This window comes from Musca vetustissima, unplaced genomic scaffold, assembly GCF_032173495.1.
Source record: "Musca vetustissima isolate MV318-11 ecotype Yass unplaced genomic scaffold, APGP_CSIRO_Mvet_v1 utg16637, whole genome shotgun sequence".
NCBI classification, from domain to species: Eukaryota; Metazoa; Arthropoda; class Insecta; order Diptera; family Muscidae; genus Musca; species Musca vetustissima.
Genome location: NW_026881695.1, coordinates 165,147 through 190,067, shown reverse-complemented (window position 1 = coordinate 190,067; position 24,921 = coordinate 165,147). Strand labels below are relative to the sequence as shown.

At 28.9% G+C, this 24,921-nt stretch overlaps 1 protein-coding gene across 36 annotated transcripts in view; it reads right to left on the bottom strand.

The window, feature by feature from the left end:
- LOC133327669 (sodium channel protein para) overlaps positions 1-24,921 on the bottom strand; it is a 140,463-nt gene that overhangs the window by 7,531 nt on the left and 108,011 nt on the right. For all 36 annotated transcript variants that reach the window (XM_061536220.1, XM_061536194.1, XM_061536193.1 and 33 more), the window contains 4 exons: positions 23,221-23,343; positions 18,647-18,841; positions 17,951-18,196; positions 13,378-13,648 (listed from right to left, as the gene is read on the bottom strand). In XM_061536220.1, the coding sequence (XP_061392204.1) occupies positions 13,378-13,648; positions 17,951-18,196; positions 18,647-18,841; positions 23,221-23,343 (835 nt within the window). The remainder of the gene's footprint in view (positions 1-13,377; positions 13,649-17,950; positions 18,197-18,646; positions 18,842-23,220; positions 23,344-24,921) is intronic.

Sequence of the window (24,921 nt, the reverse complement as noted above, 5' to 3'; positions counted from 1 at the left end):
TTGTGATTAAAAATATTTCGAAATTTTTATTTAGAAAAAACAAGAGGATAAGATAGGGCACATAAATTTCGGGGAGAAATGGGAAGAGGAATTGGGAAAGGTATGTTATTGGGGGGTAAAGATTTTATTTTTAAAGACAGCAGATAGTTTTTTTTTCAACTCTTAAAATAGCCTTCCGTTTCAAAATCTTGGGTTTTTTCTAGGACAACACAAACTTGTTATTACATACAGGTTTTTTGGTGGACGGTCTAGGATTAACATTAATTAACACAAAATTGTTTAAACAAACACAAATTATTAACAATAACACAACACAAAATTTGGTTTTGGGTTTTGGAACATAATAAAGGCTTAGCTGGACTCGAGGCTGGGTTAGTAAATTTCAGGTTTTTATTTTTTTGTATTATTTTTTTAGGTTAGGTTAGTTAGCGGGGTCTGTAAGGCGGCTGCTTGTTAGCGTAGCTTAGCGGAGCGCTTTTGTTTTTTGGTTTCAATGTGGCCTGGGCTTTTAGGTTAGTAGGGAGTTAGAAAGCTTTCACGGCTGCTTGGTTATACCTTCTAAACTCAATAAAAAATATTAGTTAAATATTTTTCTTAAATACATTTTTTTGTTATAAGGAAATGCTATAGAAAAACAACAAACATTTATTAATAGTAATTACAACAAATACACATACATTAAATACATAGATATTTACATAAATAAAGCATAGAAAGTGAAACAAATGCATAAAATGTATGAACAAAAACTTAAAAGCTTTGTTTATGACAATAAAGAGAGCGACGAGAAGAGAGAGAGAGAGAAAGGTAAGAGATAATGATAAATGTAAGAGTAAATAGCTGAGTCAGTTAACTGCAACGCTAGATTTTGGAAATGATTTGTTCTTTTTGATAAATAAATATTCCTTGATGAAAGTATGCGAAACATTTTTCCTTTTCTTGGCAAAAGGCAAGGAAAATCATTTCCATTTTTAATTCCTGTATTTGTTTTTTTTTGCGATAATTCGTAGCATATTTTGTAAGTAGCAAACATCCCCAACATTATCACTCCTCCTTTAGATGAATTTTCCATAATTTCTTTTGGCTTTTCTTTTGAATTAATGTCGTAACATTATAATTTGGATACATTTTATTTTTAAAAAAATTGTTTAGCATTTAATTTGGAAAATTTTTAAAATTTCTTTAACCAATCGCTTTTTGTTTTTTCATTAAAAACATAAACCTCAATATTTTGTTCATTGGTCAATTCGGTGATTTATAATGAGTTGTAGGTTTGAAATTAATTGCAATTCTTTGGAATTGGATTCATACACTTTTGCAGGTGCAGAAGTTTATCTTTAACTAATTGGATTAAAAATGGAATTTACTCAATCACGATTTGGTTTTCTAATTTTTAATATTTGCAATTTGCATAGCATCTATCAAAGGATTTGTTTAAATGAGTGATAAGTTGGGAGACCATCCAAAAAAAATTAGAGATATGTGGTATATAAATAAGAAAAGTATTTGGGGGCTTAAGAGATTATTAGCGTCAACATTATTTGAGCCAGCAGGAAAGGGGTTGTTTTTTGGGGCTACAAAAAGAAAAATTAGTAATTTTATATATCTTACAAGGAAAGTCAAAGGGTTATGCCCTACACCACCATGATACCAAACCTCCAAATTTGCTAGAAGTTGGTCGAAGCACATTTTTTTATTTACAAGCCTTTTGTCAAGAGAGTTAAGATAACCTGGTGTCTGTGCTCATTTTTCCTGCTCAGAAATTTTGTGTATTTTTGTAAACCATTCTTTTGGAAACCCTTAGAAAATCCCATTGTTATTTTTCTTTCAGTATATATTTTCCGTATTGTCTAGTGATTAGGATATTAGGCTGCAAAGAATTATTTTTCAGGTTCTAAATTCCCTTCCTCAATTTTTTCATTGAAACCCAACAGGTCCTGGAGATTTTGGCTATTTTTCTTGTATAATCCTTTCTTTGGAAAATCCTTAGGAATTTTTATTGTTATTTTTATTCATTATATATTTTCCGTATTGACTAGGATATTAGGTTGCTATGAATTATTTTTTTAGTTCTTAAGTCCTTTTTTTCCTTTTTTATTTAAGTTCCATTAGTTCAGAACTCAACTCTTCAGTATATTCTTGAAGATAAAAGTTCGTCAAAAAAAGAAACCATTTTGGCATTTTGTAACTTTTCCAGCTAATATTCCAACATATTTCAAATAATGTAAAGGACCCCATATACCACCTACTACATTATAAGTGACTCCATATTTCACCTACTATGAAATTAGTGATCCCATATTTCATCTATTATATAAAAGGACATTTTATATTCAAATTATTAAAAATACATCAACCCTATATTCCACCTACTATTAAATAAGTAACCCATATTTCACCTACTATGAAATATGTGATAAATAGTTCGCCTACTTTAAATTAGTGAATCAATATTTTACCTACTATATACTGGACATTTTATAATTAAATTATTAAAATTACATCAACCCTATAGTCCACCTACTATTGAATATGTGACCCATATTTCACCTACTATTGAATTAGTAGCCCATATACCACCTACTACATTATAAGTATTTCATATACTATGAAAAAAGTGACCCATATTTCACCTACTATGAAATAACTGACCCATATTTCACCTACTATGAAATTAGTGACCCCATATTTCACCTATTATATGTAGAAGGATATTTTATATTCTAATTATTAAAAAGTCATCGACCCTATATTCCACCTACTATTAAATAAGTGACTCATATTTCACCTACTATGAAATATGTGACCCATAGTTTGCCTACTATATAGAGGACTTTTTGTAAATAAATTATGAAAATTACGTACACCCTATATTCCACCTACTATTAAATATGTGACCCATATTTGCCCTACTATTAAATTAACCATAAAATTAGTAACCCAGAAATTAGTAACCCATATACCACCTACTACATTATAAACCTACTATGAAATAAGTGACCCATATTTCGCCTACTATGAAATAACTGACCTATATTTCACCTACTATGAAATTAGTGACCCCATATTTCACCTATTATATATAGAAGGACATTTTATATTCAAATTATTAAAAAGACATCGACCCTATATTCCACCTACTATTAAATAAGTGACCCATATTCCACCTACTATTAAATATGTGACCCATATTTCACCTACTATAGAGGACATTTTATAATTAAATTATGAAAATTACATAAACCCTATATTCCACCTACTATTATATATGTGTCCCATATTTCACCTACTATTAAATTAGTGACCCCATATACCACCTACTACATTATAAACGAATACATAGTTCACCTACTATGAAATAACTGACCCATATTTCACCTACTATAAAATTAGTGACCCCCATATTTCACCTATATATAACCATTTTATATTCTAATTATTAAAAAGACATCGACTTCATATATGCACCTACTATGAAATTGGTGACTCCATATTTCACTTATTATGAAGTTAGTGACCCTATATTTATCCTATTATACAGAAGGACATTTTACATTCAAATTATTAAAAAATCATCGACCCTATATTCCACCTACTATTAAATATGTGACCCATATTTCACCTACTTTAAAATTAGTGACCCCATATGACCCCATAACCACCTGTTATATTATAAACGACTTCATAGTTCACCTACTATGAAATAAGTGACCCACGTTTCACCTACTATTAAATTAGTGTGATCCCATATACAACCTACTACATTATAAGCGACTTCAGAGTTCACCTACTATGAAATAAGTGACTCCATATTTCACCTGCAGTGAAGTCAGTGACCCCATATTTAACCTATTATACAGAAGGATATTTTATATTCAAATTATTAAAAAAACGTCGACCCCATATTCCACCTACTATGAAAATAGTGTGACCCCATATACCACCTACTATGAAATTAGTGACCTCATATTTCACCTACTACATAAAAGGATATTTTATAATGGAATTATTAAAAAGACAACGACACTATATTCCACCTACTAGTTAATAAGTGTCCCATATTCCACCTATTATGCAATTAGTGACTCCATATACCAACTACTCATAGTCCACATACTAAGAAATAAGTGACCCATATTTCACCTACTATATAGAAGAAAATTTTATAATTAAATTATTAAAAATACATCGACTTGTCTAGTGGCTGGAATAATCAGCTCGGAGGATCAGTAATGATCGAAGTGGATCCCATTTCGTTCCTTCTTCTATTCCTTTCTTTATAATTTTTTTCCCCTAAAGCCAATATTGGTGTAGGGCATTGAATATCGACTTTTTTTAAATTATTTTTTCTTCATAAGTTTTTTCAAAAGGGAATTGTCTATGACTACAATTATGACTACTTTATTACTTTTTATATTTTTTCTAATAATTTGCAAATTACTTTATTACGTTACTTTACTTGATAACTAAAAAAAAATGATTTTTTTACTCTTTCTCTAATGATTTAGTTTGCTGAAAAATTTCATATCATTTGTAGTCATATGACGAAAAAGATTTCATACTGCCCGTAGTCATCTGACTGCAAAAATCATCAGAGAATCTAATGATTGTTTGCTAGCTATCTATTTTATTTTATTACAAATTATATATTACAGTGATGACTAGTTTCTGCTATACAATACAACTACGGACTAAATTTTTTACAGAAGGGTTAAATTACAGTTTTACAAAAAATGAAAGGAAAAACGTTCCTTGTATGCTTTACCAAAGAAAAATAGGGAGGTTCACACGCTATTTATAGGTTGTTAAGATAAAAGAAAATCTATGACTTTCCTGCTGACCTCAATGTTTGCATTAATAATCGAAATTTTAAAATAAAAAGGTATTTAATTAGAGGGGTTAAAGGAGAATTAGTAGTTAGAAATAGAGAGAGAGTATAAATAATAAAAGCTTTAGAAAGCTTAAAATTAAATATAATATAACACATAAATTACAACATCAATTCCTTTGTTTGTTTTTTGTTTCAACAAAAAAATTAAAAAAAAAAAATAATACATTTAAAGCATGCTTTACACAAATTAGTTTTTTTTTGGTTTTTTACGAATCTACACATCTAGTATATGGTATACAAATTACTTGAGTTAGGTTTACTTCTAATTTTAGAATTGAAATTCTAAAAAAATATGTCCATCCATTACACTAAATGCACTCACTTCAGGTACTCTGTTTTGTTTTTTTGTTATAATGCTACTATTTGTCGATAGGTGGTGGTTGAAGGGTATACATAAATATTGAGAGACGACATCTACAAATTAAATGCTTACTATTAAACTACAAGAGTTCATAGTAAAGTACATAATATCCACTGGCAGTATGGACCAAAACCATTAAACAGATTCAAACTTTAATTGGCATGATTTGAGAGGAAGCATTTCTTAAAAAAATAAACATTTGTCGCTTGCAACTAAAACAAAAGCTGCTGCACTTATATTTTCATGTTTTGTTTTTGGGGTTTTGACAAGTATAAACTTTCCCTGAAGGCCGTATTACAATAACATTTGACTCTTGCTAGGATGGTGTGAGTGTGTGTGTGCATTTACATGTGTCACTACACTTCGGACTAGGCTGGCTTCAAAGAACGTTTATAGCTGTTAAGAAGCATCATGCCAAGTGAAAAGCTTACAGAGGCATGTAGTATAGTGCCCCCCAGAGCTGAGGTAGGCATAGCATACATATCTCTGATTGAATCGCTGAATTTGGGTGAGGGACTGAGATTCAGAGTCCGCCACGAAGTAGCCATTTGCAATTGTTTGCATTGCTGCATACATTTATGCAGAGAAGTTCAGGCAAAAGCCTTGTAGAACTTTTGCCGAGTTTTGTATTTCATTTCCAAGAGAGTTCGTTACGCACGCGTTCATATTTACATTAAGGGTTAAAGCTTTAACGTGGGAGCTTTTTTAATTTTTACATATATATAATAGTAAGGCTTCTGTTATTCTTTGTTTTTGTTGTTTGAAACTCTTCGGTCATTAATATATTCGTCATTATGGATATCACTTAAAGATCAAAGTGATAATTTTTTTCGTAATTTGTTTTTATTTAAGCTTTAAGCTAAAAAAGCTTTACCTAATAACTGCTGTGTTTAGTTTTCTTTTTGTTTTTAGTGTACATTTTTGTGTGTGTTTTGAAAGCATTTTTGTTTTGTATTTTTCTTTTTTTATTTTTAGTGTAGATTTGTTTTACATGGGTTAGGGGTAGGGTGTAAAAGGTGTAGTTTTTTTTTTAATTTTTAAAAGTGTATTTTACAATAAAAAAAAATCAAAAGCTTTTAAAGCTCGCAAAACTCAAAAGTTTTGAACATTTAAAAATAACATTTAAACATGAAAAGTAAATAAACATTTAACATTGAAAAAAAAACGGAAAAAACAAATAACCCAAGTAAACTTTTTAAAAAAAGTTTACAAGAAAAACAGTTTTTTTACAAAAAAATTAACACTTTTGTATAAAGAGAAGTTTGTTTAAAAACCAAAAACAAAATGGATGGTAACAAAAATAGTAGTAGTAGTTTTTTGTTGGACTGTAGTTTGTAGAAACTGTAGAGCTTTTGTTGACGTAGCTATTAGGCGCAATTTTGAGATTAAAGCCAAGCAGCAGAACTATTTTTGTTTTTTCTGTAAATATAACTTTCATTTCATCATTTGGGTTAATTTTCTCCATATATAAAAATATTTCTATTTGGTATATAAAATATATTTATTTTTTAGATAAAAAATAAGCTTTATTTTTTTTGTTTGCTTGTGAAAATTAAAACCCAGCCATGAAATGAAAGCTTTCTGCTGCCTTTTTGAATGTAGTAAAGCATATTTTAAGCCATCTTTTAGTTATTATATGATTTCTTTTTCATCATCATCTTCTTCTTCTTCTTGCGTAGAGTTGCCGTTTTCTTTCAGTTGGTTTTTAATTTTAGTTGGAGTGTATGTGATATTGGATTTTAGTTTTGGAAAGCCATATTATTGTTTTGGGAGACATTTTAATTATTAACAAAAAATAACGTAGTATTTATTCCACTTTCCACTATTGTGCTTACGTATACGTTTGTTGTCAATGTGTAAATTAAATCAGTGATGTTCAATCCTTTTTGGGTTTCAATTTTTTATTTTTGCTTATAAAACTAACCGAGTATTAAAAATATCGAGATTATTTTGAATAAAAACAGATTAATTAAAATAATTTTTAATCTTGGGCCAACGCTTTGAGATTAATAGTATATTTTTTCTTATGGCGCCCAACATCTCATTTTACGTATGAATAATATTATATAACCATTGAGAGTTACTGCGTTCCATTATCACAGTTTTTATCAATTAAAGTCAATTTTTTATAATGGCGCCCAACGTTTTGTATTACCTAAGTTACTGATTGTCAATGTTAATGTTATTTGCCCTAACAATTCAATAAGTGTCATAGTTCACCTAATAAAAATTGTGAAACCGGTTTTTAACCTAAAAACTGAAACCCTCCCATATTCACCTACTCCGAAATAAGCATCTCCCTATTTTACCTACTATGAAACAAGCTTTTCCATGCTTTACCTATTATAAAATAATCAATATCACATAAATAAATAATAATCACTTACTATAAAATAATAGACAATCGGACACCATATTTCACCTACTATTAAAAAGCGACCCAACATATCACCTACTTCTCTATAAACGATCCATATTCCACCTACTACGTTGTAAGCGACTCCATATTTCACCTACTATGAATAAGTGATCCCATGTTCCACCTACTATATAGAAGGACATTTTATATTTAAATTATTAAAATATAAGACATATTGTACCTACTATTAAAAACGGCCCAATATATCACCTACTACACTATATTTTATATTTATATTATTAAAAAAGACATCGACCCCATATTGCACCTACTATTATATAAGTGGACTCATAATCACCACCATATTATACATACTATTAAAAACGGCCCAATATATCACCTACTACACTGTAAGCGATCACATAGTCCACCAACTACGTCATAAGGGACACCATATTTCACCTACTATGAAATAAGTGATCCCATGTTTCGCCTACTATAAAGTAGAAAATTGTATATTTTAATCATTTTACGGACCCCATATCGCACCTACTATTTAATTAGCGAACTCATATTCCACCCAATATAAAGGACTCCATATACCACCTACTCCACATTTCACCTACTATGAAAAAAATGGCCCATATTTCACCTACTATGAAATCAGTGACCCATATTTTACCTACTATATAGGACATTTTATATTTAAATTATTAAAAAAATATTGACCCCATATTTCACCTACTATTAAATAAGCGAATTCTTACTACAACTAATATAAAGGAACCCATATATCACCTACTATGTTATAAGCGACTCCTACAATGAAATTAGTGTCCCCATATTCCACCTACTATGAAATTCTATTTCACCTAACATGTAGGAGGACATTTTATATTTAAACATATATTTCACCTACTATAAAATAATCCGACTACAACTAATATAAAGGAACCCATATACCACCTACTATGTTATAAGCGACTCCTACTATGAAATTAGTGTCCCCATATACCACCTACTATGAAATTAGTGACCCCATATTTCACCTAATATGTAGGAGGACATTTTATATTTAAACATATATTTCACCTATTATAAAATAATCCGACCTATTTAACATACTATGAAATAAACAAACCCATATAACACCTACTCTTTCATTGTAAAAAAATGGGTGGTAATAATTTTTCGTCGTCTTTTTTCACATTCAGAAAGTAAACCTGCACTTTTCTCTGATCGTTCTCTATTAAATCCTTGGGTAAAGTAGTAGGCTATTTATGGGAAAGTGTTTTGTAAAAACATTTCTGTTAATCGAAGAGATCGCCATAACATGATCGGTAAGTATGGCGCCCAACGTATAATTTGCTAATAGAGTTTTCCTTTCTTCACATCATTATTTTTTAATATATTTAATGCCTTATACATTAAAATTATATATAATTAATATAAATAATATAGTCGCCTTTGAATAGTATTATGTTTAATTTAATTTATAAAATGGTCAGTTATATCCGTAGGAAAGCTAGTGCAAGATTACATAATAGTATTTAAGTGCAAATTTCTCCAAAAATCTTATGGTGTTCAGTCAAGCCAATATTTGTGTATTTTTTTGAATTGTTCTAATTCATTCGATTTAAGGTTATGATCCAATAATTTTTTTCCGATAAATGGTGCCAATTTTGGTAGATATTATGTGTGCTTCAAGAAAACTAAACTATTGGATAATAGTTCTGAAAAATTGGGAAGTGTTTATATTTTTTTTAACTAAAATTGTTTCACACTACAATAATTAAAATAAATTTTTTACCTAAATTTTATTGAAACTGACTATGATAATTACTTTCACATTTGTTATGTAAGGAAGCGTTTTTTTTAACTTTCTATATGTAATAAAAAATACTATTTTTTTAGAAGTTATTGGTGTCTATTGTGAATACAAGAATAAATAGAAAAATGTAATGTAATATTACGCTATTTTCATATAAATGGCGCCCAATGTAAAATTGTTATTAAGATTAAATAAAGGAATGTTCAAAAACTTTATTAGCTTAAAACTGAGAGATTTAACTGCTTTAATATATTTTTGTAGATAAGAAAATTAATATTAAATATATTATTGTCTAGGTTTATTATGGAAGATTATTATTTTTAGAATATGTAGCTATACTTGGTGCTAAAAGCGTTTCTAAATACAATTTCAATAATTTTTTCTATGTTATCTGGTCTAAAAAAGAATTTTATAATATCTATTAAAAAGAGATTTTTTGCAAAATTTTTGTATATACCAACAAATATATAATAGAATTATTTTTTTATGACACAGGAAAATGTATAATTAATAGAGAAACTAAGTCCAGCGTTTGCCTTTTTTACGATATCATTTTTTTTACTATATCTACTAAAAGAAGTATATATATATATATATATATATTTTCACTAAGTTATAAGGAAATATAGCGTTAGATATTGAAATATTATTTTAATTTTTATATTATAATTAAAAAATAGCTGAAATTTTATGATTTATAGAAAATACGAAGCCCAGGTTTTAAGGTTTACTTCTTATATATTATTAATATAACTACTGGAAAAAAATTTTATATATTTCAGAAGACTTATACAAAAAATAAATACAAGGATAGACAGCGTTACATATATTTAAAATATAACATAGACATTAGACAAAATTACTTATACACACAACACAAAAAGAGATTGAACATCATTGACTCAAAGTACGCATTTAATGGAGGGGAGTATATATATCAACAATTTATGAGAAAAAAATATATACTTTAATAAGCAAGGATTGATATCTTTTGTACACAAAAATTTTTAAGGGGACTTATTATGAAATTTATATCAAATCAAAATTATACAACAATTATACAATTATTATATTAAAGTTTTAGAGAATTTTGAAACTATTTGTGAAGCTATCTTGAAAAAAAATTACAACAATTAATGTGTACACAAGTTATATGGAATAATATAGTCCCAAAAAGCTTATTCTTTAAATATGGAAAATAAAAAAGCTGGTTTATATAATGTTTTCTTTAAATAAAAAAAATAATTTTTAAGGAAATAATTACATATTTATGTGTATATATATATATATATTTGTTAGACAACAAAAATATAAATGGTAATTAGCGATATTTTTTAATACAACAACAATGATAAAGCAATATTTTAAGAGAGGACCAGTTCTTACAGTAATATTTTATAAAAAATTATATTTAACAAATAAAATATTAGAAATCACAATAACCATATATCAGCTGCTATTGTAAATGCAGCCTCATATTTCTCCTACTATATTTTAGGGCATTTTATAGTTAATTGATCCCATATTCCACCTGCTATTAAATAAACGACCTAACTTAGTATAATGTGAAATAAATGCTGCCATATATCACCTACTATGAAAAAAGCATTCCCATATATCACCTACCAGAAAGTATGGAATTTTATATTTAAATTATTATATCAAAATCGTTCCCATATTTCACCTACTATCGTAAAGGAGATCCCATACTTCACCTACTGTAAATAAGCGACCCAATTTAATCTACTATTGAATAAACGACCCCATACATCGCCTACTGTGATGCAAATGTTTTCATATTTCACCTACTATGGCATAAGGGACCATATATTTTAACTATTATAAAAATATATCTATTTAATTTATTGCAAGGAAATTGTCCACATATTTTAATTACTATGAAATAAGCAACATATATTTTACCTGCTATGAAATAACAAAGTCGTTCTCACATTTCACCTACTATAAGATAAACCAGTACACATTACCCTTACTATAAAGTAATCGAACTAATTGAATCTACTATGAAATAAACGAACGCATATATCACCTACTATGACATCACAGACTTTTCACCTACAATAAAATAACTTGCCCCACATATCATTTAATATAAAGTATGACATTTTAATAATTGCATTATAAGAACGAAATGAAACCCATATTCTACCTACTATAAAATAAGCGTAGCCATGTCTCATCTTCTATAATTGAAGCTAAAAATAGTTCACATTCTTTGAAAAAAGAAATTCATATTTCACCTACTATAAAGTAAGACATTTTATATTTAGATTCTAATTAAGACCCCATATTACCAACAACCATAATTCCATATTCCACCTACTGTGAAAAAGTGATCCCACATTTCACCTACTATAAAATAATTGCCCAATTTTATTAACTATTAAATATCCGAACCCTTGTATCACCTACTACGAGATAAGCCTCATATTTTACCTACAACAATAATCCCATATTCCACCTACTATGAAAAAAGTGACCCCATATTTCAACTACTATAAAATAATTGTCCAATTTTATTAACTATTAAATATGCGACCAGATGTATAACCTACTATGAAATAAGCAACATCATATTTCACCTACTAAAATAATCCCATGTTCCACCTACTATGAAAGAGTGACAGAATATTCCAACTACTGTGAAAAAGTGACCCCATATTTTACCTACTATAAAATAATCGCCCAATTTTATTAACTATTAAATATGCCCATGAAATACGCAACCCCATATTTCACCTACTATCATAATCCCATATTCCACCTACAACAAAAAATTACCCCTTATTTCATCTACTCTAAAATAATTGCATAATTTTATTAACTATATTAAATATGACCATGAGATAAGTAACCTTATATTTCACCTACTACAAAAATCCTATATTACACCTACTATGTAACAATAACCCCATATTTCACCTACTATAAAATAATTGCCCAATTTTATTAACTATTAAATATCCGAACCCATGTATCACCTACTATGAGATAAACAACATCATATTTCACCTACTAAAATAATCCCATATTCCACCTACTACGAGAAAATCACCCCATATTTCACCTACTACAAAATAATTCCCCAATTTTAATAATTATTAAATATGCGACCCCATGTATCACCTATTATGAGATAAACAGCCTCGTATTTCACCTACTACAATAATCCCATATTCCACCTACTATGAAAAAAATGACCCCATATTCAGTGTTATTACTGGTCCTCTGAATCGAAAGTGTAATTAATGGGAGGGTAAATCAGAAAATCTGATAACTAAAATAAAAATAATTAAAAAACAACACAACATTAAAGCAACACATAATGTTATTAAACAATTAACACAAATAAACATATACAAATATGGAATATGTTGATTTTAATACTTAAGCACAACATTAAGTTTTAGTTTTTGATTTTTTTTGTTAGGAATAGTAGAAGGGTGTTACATTCAACAACATTTAGTTACAACACATACATATAAACTTAAGGCCCTATAAAGCCATCAAATTGTGCTCTCCACAATATGGTATTATTATTAAGCCGGGGGAGACAATTGGAAATGGACCTTATATGCCTTAAGCCAAAATACTAAAACAAAACAATAAGTGTTTTCTTTTATATACACATTTAGTATTTTTAATATTGCTTGTTTTGGGTGGAAAGGGGGGTTTGGACTAAAGGGGATTATTTTTTAAAGTGGTTTACATCAAATATACAAAATATAGTTTTTTTTGGAAAACAACAATAACACAAATTAATTAACAGTTACTAGTATTGATTTTTTTTAAAAATTGAATTTGAAGGCTGATTTTAGGTTGTTTTTTCTTTTGCTGACTGACTGCCTGTTGTGTAATTATTATTTTTTTTGGTAGAAAGTCGGCATTGCTTTTTTTGTTGGTTTGTTACTTACCTAAGATGGATAAAATGACAACTACTACATCAAATAAATTCCATGGCTCTTTGAAATAGTGATATCGTAAAGCGAATATTTTTAATAGACATTCGCCACTGAAAATAACTACGAATATCCCATTGAGTTTATCGAGGACATTATTGTATGCCTCGGATGCATCGTAACGATCGAGGGTCATGGTAAACATGTTTAGGCCAATAAACAACATAATTATAATATCGAATTTTTTATCTGTAACTATTTCAAATACTATTGCTTGTGGTCGCCACTGTAAGTAAAGAATGGTAGAAAATATGGGGTGGAAGAAAGAGAAAAAACACATACAAAATGAAACATAATAGTTGAATGTAAAATTAAATACAATCATAATCATAATCACAATAATAATAATACTAAATATTTGCTGGTGATCCGGTTGTTGTTTTCATTTACGATTATTTCGTACTCATTCAATCCAATGATAATTAATAATAATAATCTCGTACACACACAACTTATAATTGAAAATTCAAAATTAAAAAAAAATGATAATTCAAAACAATAAACTAGTTTTCAAATTAAAAATCTTTTCTGCTAAAAATAATTTCGTTGATGTATTTCTATTCTAGGTTTTTCGTTTCAAAACTCAACCCCATTCTCTATGGAACGGGAGGAGGTTCAGTGATGAGTTATGAGTTTTTTTTTTTGTTTTGCATCACATTACATGATATCATTCAATCAATACATCATTCTCTGGTTTTAGCATTACATTATTCATTTATGGTAAGTAGTTAAGTAGATATATATAAATATGATAATATTTTTTGTTTGTTATATAAATATAAGATCTGTGCCAATAATTAAAACTTTTTTTGGTTTCACTTTGTATTAGTTAAGAGAGAAGGGGTACGTAAAGTTCAAAAGAGAGAAATAAGGACGTTTTTGGTGGAAATGGGTCATATAGGTGGGCCATTTCCCATTTTTATTATTTCGATATATTATCTTATTGAAGAGTTTTTTTTCAGGAAAATATGGTGGTTATTTTTATTGGTAGTGGTTGTTGTTGTGGTGGTTGTGGGAGTAGTAGTTGTTATTGTGTGGTATTGTAATGTGTGTGTGTGAAATACACATGCAAACCAAAACTGTTCTGTTTGGTTGGCATACAGTGTTGTTGTACAGGATTATTACGCAAAGGACTAACAAAATTCTACTTTCAAATTACATCAAAAAATGCCAATACCTCACCTATGTTAAAAAAAGATTTCATATGTCACCTACACTTACAGAAGAGATTCTACATTTTGACAACTATCATATAACATACAACACACTTGATTTATTATTTCCATATTTCACCTAATATCAATGAATCATCGTGATATTACTCCTACTATAAGGTTAGAACGTTCATGTAAACAATCTCATATTTCACCTACTACCATAATCCCATATTTCACCTACTATGAAAAAGTGACTTCATATTTCACCTACTATAAAATAATTGCCCAATTTTAATAATTATCAAATATGCGACCCCATGTATCACCTACTATGAGATAAGCAAACTCATATTTCACCTACTACAATAATCCCATATTCCACCTACTATGAAAAAATTACCCTATACCGACTTTCAATAAATCATCGTCATATTTCTCCTACTATAAGGTTAAAACGCTAATATTTCACCTGCTATAATGATAAGTGAAACCATATTTAGCCTACTATGTAGTAAGTGAAACCCTATTTCTCCTAGTCTGAATAAAGGATAGGTAACTCATATTCCAACTACAAATGCTTAAGTGTTCCCATATTTCACCTAGTATTAAATAAGAGTTCCCATATTTCGTCTACTGTCACAGACGATATCCCATATTTTGCCTACTATTGAATAAATAATGGAATATTTATAATTTACAAAATTGTAAGTGTTCCCATATCCCATTATTTTGCCTGTCGCACGATTAAATAAGTAATACCATATTTCACCTACTATCAGTAAATCATCTAAAAATTTGTTAGTGTTCCCATATTTCACCTATTATGAAATAAGAGTTCCCATATTTGATCTACAGTAATAGACGATATCCCATATTTTGCCTACTATTAAATAAGTAATCACATATTTCAACTACTTCCAATGAATCATCTACAAAACTGTAAGTGTTCTCATATTTCACCTACTATTAACTAAGAGTTCCCATATTTAACCTACTATATCCGACGATATCCCATATTTTGCCTACTACTAAATAAGTAATCCAATATTTCACCTACCATTAATAAATCATCAACAAAGTTGTAAGTTTTCCCATATATCACCTACTGTTAAATAAGAGATCTCATATTTAACCTACTGTCGCAGATGATATTTAATAAATAATCCCACATTTCACCTACTATCAGTAAATCATCTACAAAATAGTAAGTGTTCCCATATTTCACCTACTGTTAAATAAGAGTTCCCATATTTCACCTACTGTTACAGACGATTTCCCATACCTTGCCTACCGTTAAATAAGTAATCCCACACTTCATCTACTATCAGCAAATCATTCACAATCATTTTAATGTTCCCATAATTCACCTACTATTAAATAAGGGAACTCCTATTTAACCTATTGTTCCTATATTTTACCTATTAAAAAATAAATAATCCCATATTCCAACTACTATCAATGGTTCATCTAAAAATTTTTAAGTATTCCCATATTTCACCTACTGTTAAATATGAATTATTATATTTAAGTTACATACAAAATTGTATATCCCATATTTTGCCTATTAGTAAATCATCTACAAAATTGTCAGTGTTCCAATATTTCACCTACTATCAGTAAACCACCTACAAAATTTTAAGTGTTCTCATATTTCACCTACTATTACAAAATTCCCATATTTAACCTACTGTATCCCATATTTTGCCTACTATTAAATAAGTAAACCCATATTTCATCTACTATCGGTAAATCATCTAAAAAATTGTAAGAGTTCCCATATTTCACCTACTATCAGTAAAAAATCTACAAAATTGTCCGTGTTCCCATATTTCACTTACTGTTAAAAAAGAGTTCCCATATTTGACCTACTGTATCAGACGATATCCCATATTTTGCCTGCTATAAAATAAGTAATCCCATATTTCATCTACTATCAGTAAGTTATCTAGAAAATTGTAAGTGTTCCCATATTTCACCTATAATCAAATACAAGTTCCCATATTTAACCTATAACAGACGATATTCTGTAATATGCTGCCTATTATGAAATAAGTAATCCCATATTTCACCTACTATAAACAAATAATCTACAAAGTTGTAAGTATTCCCATATTTCACCTACTATCAGTAAATCATCTACAACGAATTATAACAACCTGTTACAACACTGTATGCCAAAATCTGAGTAGTATGTATTATATACAATATTTTTATATATATAATGGGTGCTATAGTTAGGAAAATAAAATAAAAATATTGGAATATTTCTATATCATTCTATGTTTTATTTGGAGAATATTTAGTTAGCATTCCTTGAGTTGAGAGGGGGAAGGTATTTTTTTTTCATTTGTAAGGTAAGGTTGGGTTGCGGTGAAAGTGTGGTTGGTGTTTTTTTGATTTCTGAGGGGTTATTATTTTCTGTATTTTTTTTTTTTAGTTTAGAAAGACATGCATTGACATGCTTTATTTGAGAAAAAATCGTGTGTGTTTATCGTTCGCTTGCCAATGGATTTTCTTAGAAAGAGTTTCTTTTTTTTTTTGAAAAATACAAATTTGTCTGTTTTGAGTATTGTAAGAAAAATTGAAAAAAATATATTTATGATTTGAAAACATGCCATTTTTTGTTTGATATATATTTTTATGTTGATATATATAATTGAGAAGTAGTAGTAGTAGAAAAAATTCATACACATTGCATACAAGTGGCTATTGTTAAGTTTAAAAATTTTTCAATCGTTTGAGAATAAAAAAGAGAAACGATTTTTCTTTTGTTTTGGTTTTTTTTTGAATTTGTACGCATTTTTGTTGTTGTTTTCAGAAACATTTGAAAATATTCAAATGGCAGACATAAAAATATTCAAATAACAGACAACCTTTGTTTTGTTGGATTTATTTTTTTTGGTTTGTTGTTGTAGGGTTTTGAGAACAGTTGTGGAACGAACTTTGTGTAGAATTTTTCTTTTTTTTTTCATAGAGAAAGAGAGAAATAGTTGTTTAAGAGAGAATGGAGTTTTGTGGCAGTTTGGCATTTGTTTTTGGGGAGTGTTACTTTTTTTAAGGGGGTTTTGGCTATATTTTTGGGCCCCACTCACACACAACACACACATATTTGAAAAAATAGAGAGTAGGGATTTTCTTGTTTTGTTTTATGGGTTCCTAATCAATAATTAGTTTTTTACAAGTTTTGGAAATTGGCACAGATTTTTTAAATTTTGTTTTTTTCTTTGCTAATTTTTTGCATTTTGTGTGTGTTAGTTTATTATTTTTTTCGTTTATTTGGATTTTTTTTTATTATTTGGTTAGTTTTTTTTTGGTTTTTGGTTTGTTAGTTAGTTATTTAAGTTAGGGTTGATTCAAATTCGAAGCCTTACCCTCGGTCTTGGAATGGCTTTTAATGGTTTTTTAGAGCCCATCTTTTTCATAGCATTATAGTACTTTTTCTGATCTTCTGTCATGAACATTTCTAATGATCCACCTGCTTTCTTCTTTTGTTCATTAAAATTATCAATGATAACACCAATGAACAGATTGAGTGTGAAAAATGATCCAAATATAATGAAGAATACGAAATATAAATACATGTAGATATTTGTTTCGCGAATCGGCTGCTTGTCCACCTGTGTTTTGGTTTTTTTTTTTTGGGGATTATCCAAATTTCAAAATTGTTGTTTGGAGTGTGTTGTTGTTGTTGTTTTTTGTAGATAAGTGTGGGGAGTATTGAAATGTTGGTGTTGGGGGTTACGATTTTGTTTTCCAGAAAAAATTGTTGTTGGTTGGACAAGTTTTGTTCGGGTGATTTTGTATGATGATATGTTTTCGATTTGATGAATGGTAGTTTTTTTTTGGTTGATATTATTATTATTTTTCATGTCATATTAGGAATAAGAAAAAGGTAAAAAATAGAAAAAATTATTATTAGTATTGTTGTGTTTTGGTTTTTCATTATCTTTTCATTAAAAAAAAAATAATTCAAATAAAAAATTCAGTGTTTTCAAAAACTACTATATATTTCTAAGTGTTTTTTTCGTTAATGCAAAATTATAATATTGGCTGTTACAATAGTTTACCTCACGTGAATCAATGGCATCATTCATAATCTGGATCCAGCCTTTAAAGGTGGCCACTTGAAATAGACAGAGATACGCATTACCTACATGATCGAAGTTCATTGCGGAATTTTCCCAGGTGTAGTTTTCACTTTTGCAGGCATTACGATTTGGTATAATTTCATGACTTAGCACAGTGTCATTACCATCTTTGCACTGTGTGTGTGTTTTTTTTAAAGAAAAGTATTTTTTTCGATTTCATGGAAAAGATAAAAAACATTAATTGAAATATATTTTTTGGAAAAATACAAAAATATCATACATCTTCTTTGATAAGAAATGTACAATAGTTACCCATTATTTTTTTATATATACATATATAATATAAAAATATATATTTTTTATACAAAAAAAAAAAAAAAAAAAAAATAAATTCGTATAAAGCTATAAAGCAGCTATATTAGCATAATTCTATATTCTCCACTCTAAGGAGTTGAGATTTATTTTCTTGAATATTTTTTTCTGTACATTGTGCATCGCTCTGTTTTTTCTTCTAAGAAATATCTAAAAAAGCTAAGGCGAGCGTTTTTTTCTTGCTAATTTGATTTTTTTAAATAAAAAATTGACTCATTTTTAATGAGTTATATAAAAGCTAATATTTTTTCTAAAATATACATAAATATATTTATATATATTTTTCAATACGCCACAACATTGGAATTTTTGTTTAAGCTAAATAAATATTTACAATTCGGAAAATGATTCTTATTTTTATGAACAGATATTCCTAAAAAATATAACCATATTTTCTTCGGGTTTCAAGGGACCCTTAGGCTCTGTAGAGAAAATATTCCCTTTAGTAAATATTTTTAGTTCACATTTCTTCTACAGTTTCATAAGACTACTACATGTTCCCAGGTCGTAATTCCATGGACGAATCCAAGTCAGGAATGATTACCCTGTTCAGATTCCAAAATCAAATTTCTTCGTCTGCAATTCTATGTAAAATTACTACGATAACAAAATTAATAAGCAGCCTAAATGTATGCCCACCTTTTTTTAAGCAGTAATATCATAAGATTTCAAAAACCTCTCTTTCAATTTTCAACTCTATTTTTATTCACCATTTGACAAAATAATTATGGTCGATTTTGTGAACACCTTAAAGTATGCTGTGGTTTTAGGTAATTAATAATAATCCCACCTCACAGCAGTTATTCTTCGTTCCACGTGAAGTTGGTTGTAGTTGGATGAATATTTCAGCTCTACATCACCTTGGGATGCCATTTGTGGATTTTTCGTAATACCCTTCATATGAAGCTTAGATGGAAAAATACCCAAAGAAACCCCTTATTAATTAAGGTTAGACAGAAATAATAATGATTCGTACCAAATTAAGATACAAAAACAGTAGACGAAAGATTTTCGGAAACTCTGATTCGAAAAAGAAAGATTATCGGAAGTTCTGATTCGAAAACAATTAAATGCAAATTTTAGCACAATTAAATGGCATAGAATTTAAGAGAATCCAATAGGATAGAAAATGCAGATATTCGCGGATTTTCCGTAGTAATATTTATATTAAGCTTAGTGGAAAAAATACCCCAAAAATACCCATCGATTCAGATAAGACTGAAACAATGCCGATTTGAACCAGTGGTTGGGTTCCTTGCTAATTTAGCCTTGCCATTTTCCTTTGGGTGGCGCCATCTCCTGCCATTCCTATTGAACCTAAAAAAAAATCATAGAATCTATTTTTCAGCAAGTGGCGACTACTCTCTATACGGAAATAGGAAAATCGTAAAAATTGCAATTTTACGTAAAAATTGCAATTTTAACCTAATATCCTTCTAGCCTTTTACACCTTCCGGTTTTATTGTTTTTATTCCTATTGAAATATTTTCGAATTTTGTGCTGTGGTTAAATTTTTCTCTATGACACTGTTTTTTATTGCTATCATAAAAATGTCGAAAAAAGGGAAGTCCAAGAGAAGTGGAATATTTAACTTTGTCGGCAACATATTGTTTTCTCGTATACATCCAGTGGATTTAAATTATCCGGTTTTTTTGTTTTTATTCCTATTGATTTGCTGTAGCCTGCTCTAAGTGTTGCGACTGCCATCTATCGTTACATAGAAAAAACGTCTCCATGAATTTTGTGCAGTGGTTGAGTTCCTTGCTACTTTAGTTCTGTCATTTTCCTTAAGGTGGCGCTATCTCCTGCTATTTGTATTGAACCTAAATCTTGAAATCAATTTTTCCGAATACGGCTACTGACTACTCTCTCTCTACGTAAATAGAAGAATTGTAAAAAATTGCAATTTTACGAAACCTTCGAAATATTTCCGGAAAATAGTTTTTAATCTTCGAAAAGGGAAGTCCAAGAGTAGTGGAATTTTAAACTCAATATTCTTCTGGACTTTGACCGCAAAATATTGTTTTCTCGTATACATCCAGTGGACTTAAATTATCCGGTTTTATTGCTTTAATTCCTATTGATCTGCAGTAGCCATTTCAAAGTGCCGTGACTGCCATCTATCGTTGCCTAGAATCGACGTCTTCTTGAATTGAATGGTCAATGGTTGGGTTCCTTGCTTATTTTGTCCCGCCATTTTCCTGTGGCTGACGCCATCCCCAGCCATTCCTTTTGAACTTAAATATTTTATAGGAATCAGTTTTCAGGAAGTGAAGACTAGTTTCTCTCCGGAAGTTTAAAATTATAAAAATTGACATTTTACGACACCTTCGGAATATTTTCCTCAAGACCAGTTTTCCTTTCCTTCTAGACCTTTAATATTACTTATTTTTTCGAAAGCATCTGGTAGCTTCAAATTTTCAGATTCCGATTTCTATCCCAGCAAACGAAGGAAATCTGAACAATAATTTGTCTCCCGCAGTCCTTCAGTTAGCTGGGTTAGATTTTAGACAATAAGAATTTTGAATGCAGTGGATGTATTCGAAAAAATACAATGTTAATGACCCGGTCTCTTCCTTATTAGGAATGAGCTTCTGTCTCTACTTTTACATCACATTTTTTCTTTAGAGTTCTTAAATCCTGGCCTCTTCCTTAGTAGGAAGTAACTTCTGATCCTACTTTTGCATCACCTTTAAAATCTCTGGATTTCGAAAATACTCCTAGACTAATCTTCTTGCTAAAGAAGTATTATTTTCCCTGTAGGATATATAAGTCTGTTGAGGTATAGTGAGACATTTCAGGTTTGATTTTTTGCTGAAGTAGTAAAAAAAGTTTCAAACCCCCAACAAATGAACCCTTTTAATAAAAATCTTCTCATTTATAATTTTTGTTTTTCGTAAAGCTTCTGACACCAATTTTTCATCAACAGTTTTCTCTAGGGTTCTTAAATCCTGGCCTCTTCCTTAGTATGAAGTAACTTCTGACCCTACTTTTGAATTAATTTTTTACCTCTGGAGTTCGAAATTCTTCTAGACTAATCTTCTTGGTCAAGAAATATTATTAGCTATGTAGAATACATAAGGCTGGCAAGGTATAGTAAGCCATTTCAGGTTTAGGTTATTTCCTGAAGTAGACAAACAATTTTCAAAACCCTACAAATAAAATAAAATCCTACAATAATTAAAATATCTTCAAATAAAATCTTTGCTCTTCATAAAATCTAGTTTAGAGTGAATTGATTTAAATTCTGGATTCTTGGTAAGAATCTTCAAAGCCTTTACACTTTTTTGTGATTTTAGCTAAAACCTCACAATCCTGAGAATCTTCACATATTCTCTTTGGTCAATATTTGTTGAAGGCTTTAATACTACGCTAATATAAATTCCGGATCGGCAAAAAAATCCCACCTATTTATTTCAGACCTCAGGGTCACCTATTAATTTTAAAAATAAGTGAAATAAAAATTTATTTTATTTCACTTATTAAAATTTATTTTTTGTCATTTTATGTTAGATTTATAAATGGCGCCCAACGTGGGGCAATAAATTAAACCATACCATACCAAAATCGATTTTTATAACCCTAAAGTACTGTACACACTAAATGTTGACTCAAGATTACAGTATAGCTAAAAATATTTACATATGGACTTTTTGCAGTAAAAATTCAAAATCCAGTTTATTTTTTCTCATTAAAATTAAAAATTGATCCGAAAGGATACTCTGCAGCTTTCAATTCCAATGTTGTAGCATATTTGCAATATTGTATACTAATTCTATATACTATTTCATTATTTATATATATATTTATTTATTATTTTTATTTGTTCTCTTTAACTAGGCAGGTATTAAGTTTATTACATGACCCCAAAAGAGGACAATGATCATAAAACTTAAATACCACTTTTTTTTATCAACTATTTACGAAAAATAGATGCAAAGATACGCTTTAAATTATCGTATTCAATTTTTTTTTCATTTCACATTAAAGTTAAAATTCTCTTTTTTGAGGCAAATTGAATGCCAGATATTGCAAATGCTAATTTTTAACTGCTCTGTAGTATAAATTTTCAAAATAAATTCAGAATTTTTTTGTTTTGTGGTAACCTTTTGATTGAATTACTGTGATTTTTTCTTGGGTGTAACAATCAAAAAGTTTTTTTTTGTTTTTTGATAACGTACCTTAAAATATTTTCCAGCAAAAAGCTGTACTCCCATAATGGCAAAAATAAGCCAAAATATCAGACACACCAATAGCACATTGAAGATGGACGGTATAGCTTGAACCAGCGCATTCACGACAACCTTTGGGTTGATATTTGTATTTTTGGGGATGTGAAAGTGATTTACAAGTTTTTGTTGGATTGATTAGATGAGGAGTTGTTGCGCCAGTTTTGCAGTTGGAGGGTATTGTGATTTGATTTTTTTTTGCAATATGAAGTTGGAATCATGAGTGGAATGTTGTTGATTTTTTGGGAAAGGAAATAAATAAAATCAGAATTTTTACATTTTAATATATGTCAATAAAGTTTGATAAATATATTTGTTTTAAAAAGTGTTTTCAGTTTTTTGTGAAAAGAGAAAAGTTTTCATATTTTAGAAATTAACTAAATCTCTATGGATGATGAGGTGAAAAGTTAGTAAGATTGTTATATTTATACAAGAAAATGAAATAAAAATCGATTTTTGTGGTATTTTATGTCACATTTATAAATGGCGCCCAATGTGGGGCAATAAATTAAAACAAAGCAAAAAATCGATTTTTATAACCCTAAAGTACTGTACACACTAAACATGCATTACAAATATTACACACACATAGTCAAATGCATAGTTACAAAGCATTAACATAATATGAAGCTGAGATTAGAGGTTAGAGGCTTAAAGCTATTTACACAGCAAATTTTTTTACAATATTTTACATTTCAAAACAGAAATAAAAAGATAAATGATTTTTGGTTTCTTTAAATATTTTTTACGATTTTTATGATAACTATAAATAACTAACTACCATAAATATGTACTTAAAATTTAATTTAAATCAATAATTTCACTACAACATAATATGATGTGATATATGATTTTTGTTCTGATTCATTTTTTGTTTTGGGTTTCTGATTTGGCATTTCCTGGTGATTGATTTTTTTGTTATGTAAAATAAATTTTCTATATTTTTACAAAATGTCATAAAATTCTAAAATACACAAAATGAATATAAACAACAATATAAAAAAAATAATGAAACAAAAATTAAACTTACAACTTAGCTAGGTAACGTACAAAAAAATGTTGGCATTGGTGTAAATGTTTTCTTTCTGTATCGATTTTTTGGTTTTTGAGAGTGTTGGAAAAAAATTTGTAGAGGAAGTATTTTAGAGTGATATAATTTTAAAACTTTGTTGGTCAGATTGTGGCAAATAATTACGTAGGTCAAATGTCAATAACTAAATATGTTTTTGCTATAAATGCTGAATAGAAGTCACATTCACTTCGAAAAACTTTTTAAAATAGTTCATAATAATTATGTTGAAATATTCTAGAATGGAGTAAGACTGAGTCTTGGAAACTTCAGAATTGTCTCTTATTGGAAGTCAATTAATTACAGCACAAAGAAATTTAAGATTTCCTGAAATTAAAAAAAGCTGATAGAAATTGTTTAACGAAAAATCTAAAGAACTAGTTTAGTTAAGGGGTTTGATCACACCCTCGAAAAGGGGCTTGATCACAGGGAATCCACAAAGGAAAAATCGAACTGCACGATATATTACATAAAATAATGGCGAGGAACAATTATCTTACCCATTGGTGGCCCAAAGGGCGCGAATATTGACAAATAGATGTTGGATCGGTTTTTAAGATCGAAAGATTCGTCAACGAGCGTCA